Here is a 6354-nt window from a genome sequence, read left to right on the forward strand (position 1 = left end):
ATGTTGCTATAGACTAAATGAAAAATGGTACAGATATTTATAATAGTGTTAATGGTAACCATCGTAATGTTAATGATTATAATAACAATAATAACAATAAGACTAGCAACAATAGTCGTTGCAGCAGAGGGTGTCGAGCAGGAACACGGGGGCAGCAGGTGACCCGCAACCACAGATCCAGACTCCACAGCTCCAGAGCCAGAAACACCTGCAGGAAGTGATAGGAGGAGAGAGGAGAGGGACGAGAAAGCACAAGACTACCGGAAAGGGGAGAAGTTGTGTTAGTAACATGCAATAATGGGATGAGGTTGCATACAGAGGGAGAGAAAGTAGAGGAGAGAGGAGCTCAGTGCATCATGGGAAATCCCCCGGCAGTCTAGGCCTATAGCAGCATAACTAAGGGATGGTTCAGGACTCACCTGAGCCAGCCCTAACTATAAGCTTTATCAAAGAGGAAAGTCTTAAGCCTACTCTTAAATGTGGAGATGGTGTCTGCCTCCTGAACCCAAACTGGAACCTGGTTGACCTTAATGACTAATGTAATCTTTATGACTTCAGATAGAACAGGCAGGTGACTATCAATGATTTCCATGTATTAATTTAATAAATCTCCAGTAAACTCAGAAATCAGCATGTTAAGTGGTCTGTGTCTGTGAACTTCAACAGTCTACAGCACGGTTTATTGTGCTGTGTGAAGATGCTGCTGCAGTCGGTCAGAAAAAGGAGTACAAATGTTTGGTTTCCCAGCTGACATGGAGGAAAAAACAGTTGACTCAGGTCAACAGGAGCAACCTTACAATCACTAAAGAGGCTAACAACAAAAAATATGTGAGGTACTTTTTCCACAAAGAAAGAACACATCACTGGCTTAATGTTTGGTTTATTAAAAACATCACTGCAGATCATCTTCAGGCTCCACTGAACCCCCTGTGATTCTTGTGCTGAGAGAGGGAGAACAAGAGAGAGAGAGAGAGAGGGCTAGACAAACCTACACATCTGTAGATTCATCCAGGTCATGTTTATCCAAGAAAAGTTTAATCTGGAGCATCTGGACGTTTCCGAACAAGTCCAGTTGCTCTCAATTCAACCTTTCTTGTAAAAGGCTACAGGTTTGATTGAGAAAGTTATGGATTGTTAAATTTTGGAACTTCATTAACAGCTTTTGCTGCTGATGTTGGCATCAGTTATTAGATAGTTTGTTAGTTAGTGAATAATTTTATTTTTTCAAACAGTTCTCACACGCACCCCCACCCCACCCCCAAATAAATAAATAACGTTTTGAAATATTTTATTCATACATGCACCACTAATATATTTAAATACAATTAAATACCATCCCCCAAAAATCCTTATTTTAAAATAAATTAATAGGCTGCCCCTGTTTATATTGTGTGCTGCTAACTTTATCTATTGCCAGTATGTTAATTTGTTAACCGTTAATGTCCCTAAATCTTCTAATTTCGTGGGGGAAGTCCACTAACATATTTTAATGCACATGTTAACTTAATTCAGTTGTGCTAATAATATACAATATCGTTTTCGTCTTACCTTTCAAACGTGCATCCCAGATAGCATTTTCTATTAAAGCTCCGCTGCGCTGCTAGCATTTGATGCTAACTTCCGGGAACTATTCAGACGCTCCATGATCCGCCATTGCTGTGAAAAACCGGTCCACTGGAGTGACCGGAGCTGACGCGACTCTTTCTTTAAAGTGCTCTGGTCTTACCCATATTGTTTACATTGTATTTTTCCAGGAGGGCTTTGTTATAGGAACTCTCATGTGGTGGACTGCTTACAAAAGCTTTCAAACTGCAGGGGAAATTGTTCATGCTAGTAAAACATGATATCACTGTTGACCATGCAAAAATGCCTCATACCTCAGGGTTGCTCTTTGAAATAGTGTACACAGCACAGACACATGTAGGAAACGACAGGAAGCCACGCAGGGGTTAATGGTCTGAGATGCGACTCTTAGAGTCAGTACACACTTTGTTCCTCATTTAAAGCACTATAACCTGTCATGCATTTACTTTATTTTCCATAAACCAGGAAACAATAACACAGAATTTGGTGCTTCAGTAAGATAAGCACTTGTCACCACAGCACAATGTGGGCTTACTTACTTCATATCCCACACTCTCATGCTTGCAGAAAAGTGACTCAGCAATTTAGACAGCACCCGTCCTTATTTTGTGCTGTGTCACGATTAGTCAGCCTTGTGTAAAAGGAGTGTCCGGTTCAACTGAAGATTGTGCTGTGTCATTGTTTTGACAGTTTCGAGGCCATCCTTCCTGTTGGTTTGTTCCTATTGGTCAGGGTGGCATTTACAGCACGACTGAAATACATAGGTAAAGACAAAGAAATACATCTGAAATAACTGGATCTTCAGAAAATATCTTTCAACTGCTTGTCTGGAATAAAATATTTTAAAACACCAATTTGACCATGGGAACGAATGAACTGATGACTAATGACATACTCTAATATAAACTATCATACAAAGAAAAACAGCATATAACTCAGTCCCTCTAGGTTCTTCGTATTATTACTTTTTTTGCATCCAAATGTACCAAATGAGATGTCCTTGCATCTCCACAATATCCCTCTCTCATCTTAGAGAGCCAATTTATCTAACACTGTGACTTTAAATTGTATTTCTCTCTGAATCATTGGGACATTTTTCCTACATCGTGGTCCAGCTTTAAAAAGTTTGTCAGATACTGAAGAGCGTCTGTTGAACAAGTGAATCAAATACCAATCAGGGAGAATTGCGTTGCAGTAGGTGAAATTATTTTACCCCACTTGTTTGGCAAATAACCATCTACCAGTATAAATGTTATGCTAAGGTGTCCAAGGTACATTGTACCAGATCAGTGTCTCCCTGTGACTCCTAATCTGCTGAAACAGTGGAAGGGTGCAGGTTTTGTCATCATATTTAAAACACAAATGGCTTAAGATTATTGCATTTACATTCCAGAAATAAGCAAAATTAAAGAAAGCATGAGTTGAAATCTTCTGTAAAGTCCTGTAGACCTATCTATTCTGTGATTGGAGCTCGTAGGCGTTGGTTGTAGTTGGAAGTAGTTCAGTGCTTACAGTAGAGTCGCTCTGCAGGACCCTGGACAGCAACCAACCAAACAGAGCTGTCAGTTACAGGGAGCGTTCACCTTGACACACAGGGTTTGAGGTTTAAAAAACACATGCATCTATTTGTTTACAAAATACCACAAGCCCTAACTGTTATCTGCTGGGTCCAGGAGACACGGCAAATGGCACTCGTGACTCTTCCCAGTTATTCCCAGCTTATTTAGAATCCATTCCTGTCAGCCACAGCCTGTCACAAAAATGGGGGAGATAATGCCTTTAACTCAAAATGTAGCTTTATTAAACATCAGGTCTTTGGCAAGAAAACAATACTAATCAGTGATTTAATCATTAAGCACACTCTTTATTTCATGTTTTTGACTGAAACTTTGTTAGAACGAGCTGATCTTATCTTGTCTGCCCCAACTTCAGTTTTATGAGCGAAGCTAGAGTGCATGAGAAAGAAGGTGGAGTGGCCATTTCTTTTAATGACTCCCTCCAAAACAAGAAGATGTCTCATGGAAATTGTGCTTCTTTTGAATATGTGTCTTTTCAGTTGAATTCTTCTTCTAAATTTATATCTATATCTAAATATCTACAGGCCACCTAAATACTGTGCAACCTTTTTTGATGACTTTGCTGAACTGCTGTCTATAATCTGCATCTCCAAGGGTCTGAACATTTCCAAGGTTGTGGTGGCTGATGTTGCTCTCCTCCTGTGTTTTCTTTGAGAGTGCTATCTCCATGCGCACAAATTTTCAGGTAATCACTGAACGGTATATCACTGAAAACACCAGTGAAATAGTTATTCATGCTTTCTCTTCCACACCCACTCTCTCTTGGGTCTCAGTCAATGTGCTTGTAGAAACTTCTAATTCTAAAATGATAAATGTTATTGATGCCATTGCACCCACTAAGGTGAAGGTGTCTCTGATAAGAAAAGATCTCCATGGAGAATTGCCTTGATGTTAAGGGTAGAAAAAAGAGAGTGTGTTCAAAAATGTTTCTAATTGCATGGCCTCAGATCTTCTACAAATTGTCAACATATTTATTTTCTCAGGTTTCTTCCCACAGGCCCTGAAAGCCTGCAGTCATCAAGCCACTATTATGATATAGATTACTATTATGCAGATGACACACAGATTTACATAAACATGTCACCAGGGGACTATAAACCCATAAAAGCGCTGAGTAAAAATTGTAATTGTAATTGTACAGATCAATGATTGGATGAGGCAGAATTTTCTTCAATTAAACAAAGATAAAACTTTAGTCATTGTTTTTGGTGCCAAGGAAGAACGATTATAAGTCAGAGCTCTTGTGTTAAAAACCATAAACTGAGCCAGAAATGACCTGAATTTTAGCAGCCACATTAAGACAATTACAAATATTTATATTATAATATTTCAAGGATTAAGCAGGATCTGGAAAAACGTGTGTCCATGCATTTATCTTCAGTCAACTTGACTACTGTAACAGTGATTAATAGCTTATGCTGCACTGTTACTAATACCTTGTTTTATCTTGTGTGTATTTTCCATTGAACTCTTTACTGCATTTAAATGTCTTTCTACATTTTCCTTGGTTGCTTTTATATTTTATGGAAAGCACTTTGAATTGCCTTGCAATTAAAATGTGCTATACAATAAACTTGAGGTCATGACCCCTGAGAAATGGGACTTTGGCAGTGGGGATACAATTTAATATCTGTGGCTGACTGACAGTGGAATAGATTCACTGTGCACTCAGTTTATGAAAGGTTGCCCTTGTTGCTGTACATTCAGTGCCTAGGTCTTCCAAGGTAAATATCAGTGCAGGAAGTTTAAACTATTTACAATTCCAAAACTATTAGAGTTAGGCTAAAGGGTTAAACAAAAATGTATATTGTATTTCTTTAAACATGTCTACAAAACCAAATAGTTAATTTAGGCTGATGGTGGGTGGTAGATTGAAGTGTTCCTTGGTGCAGTACCCAGAAGATGGAGATGGTGCATTACAATACCAAGCTTAAGACAACCCAACTAATGTCTCAAAAGGTTCCACACCACTGAAAATATTAAGGTTATGATCAGAATGTGTTATTTTTAAATATATGGCGCGACGTCCCCATCTTTTGGCTGCTGGGATGTCTGTGTCGCAGATGTCAGGAGGCGTGGTTAAAATCAGTTGTTGGAGCCACCTGGGCCTGGTGTTCTCCACTATAAGAGCGTGTCTTTAGTTCTGCACTGGGGGCTAGAGAGGAGGGAAACCCTGTTCCCTATGCTCCATGTTCTTTTACCATACAACACTCACTATTCCTTCAAGCATGTATACCTGCTGACATAATAATCAGAAAGTCATGAGGTTTGATCAGTTAAGTTGTTTAAAATAAGTAATGGTACCTTTCCTGCAGTTTGTGTCATTGTTCGGTTTGAGCCAGCTGTGACATGGTATTTAGAAGAATGGGTACCTGTATGCCGTACTGGTCTGTTCGCATTTAGCACCTTAATGCCAAAGCAAATTCCTTGAACACACAAAGCTCCTGACAAACATGATCGATACGACAGATCTGCCACCACTCAGGCAAAGCTTTGCCTCTAGATATGGTATTAACATTTTAGAGGACAAACTATAGTATGAACTTTATACATCTTAATTACAAGCTGTATAAAAGTCAAGCCAATTACCTGACTAAGCTATTTTCAGCTTACAAAGTCAAACATGTCCCTTCTAAAAAGGGAGCCATCCAGTTGATTCATGATGCCGTGTGACACCTACAGCTTCTAAGTCAGTATGAAGAAGTCATGTAACAGATGCAGACAGACACAAGACTCCAGCTCAAAATGTTTATTCAGACCAGAACCAGTTGTTAGAGTGCCATGAGGAGGTTTATAGGTAATGAGTGCAAAGTCAGAACCTAATATCCATCCACCATTAGACAAAATAGCAACAGAACGTATCAACTGAGGATAGACTATTAGATGTCAAATTATGCTCGTAAGGGAACTGGAGCAGAAGGTTGCGTTTAGTTTAAAGCCTGCGTGTCAGTAAGATTCTCTCCAGGGACTTTGCGTTTAGCTCTTGCCCTCCAGGGTGTGCTTGTCAAACAGGTACTCTGCCATCTTGTTGGTGTTGGCGTCCATGCGGGTGAGGTTGCTAATGTGGTCGCCCAGCTTCTTGATGGCCTCCACCTGCTCGTTCAGGTAGTGGGTCTCCAGGAAGTCGCACAGCTGAGGACAGGATGACAGAACAATTGTTGGTTTGGTAAAGACAGTTTACTACCAGTACTGA

At 39.7% G+C, this 6354-nt stretch overlaps 2 protein-coding genes across 5 annotated transcripts in view; both read right to left on the bottom strand.

Moving 5' to 3' along the window:
• LOC123984660 (ferritin, middle subunit-like) overlaps nucleotides 1–6354 on the bottom strand; it is a 12520-nt gene that overhangs the window by 5528 nt on the left and 638 nt on the right. The window lies entirely within an intron of this gene.
• LOC123984641 (ferritin, middle subunit) overlaps nucleotides 5896–6354 on the bottom strand; it is a 16472-nt gene continuing 16013 nt past the window's right edge. For 2 of the 4 annotated variants that reach the window (XR_006828480.1, XR_006828482.1), the window contains exon 6: nucleotides 5896–6046. Coding sequence is in view for 2 of the 4 variants with exons in the window: in XM_046071649.1 (XP_045927605.1) it covers nucleotides 6263–6354 (92 nt within the window). In the remaining 2 variants the exon portion in view is untranslated. Of the gene's footprint in view, nucleotides 6047–6070 lie in introns of those variants that run through there. The other 2 variants (XM_046071649.1, XM_046071645.1) reach the window with 2 other exon arrangements.

This window comes from Micropterus dolomieu, linkage group LG02 (genome assembly GCF_021292245.1).
Source record: "Micropterus dolomieu isolate WLL.071019.BEF.003 ecotype Adirondacks linkage group LG02, ASM2129224v1, whole genome shotgun sequence".
NCBI lineage: Eukaryota > Metazoa > Chordata > Actinopteri > Centrarchiformes > Centrarchidae > Micropterus > Micropterus dolomieu.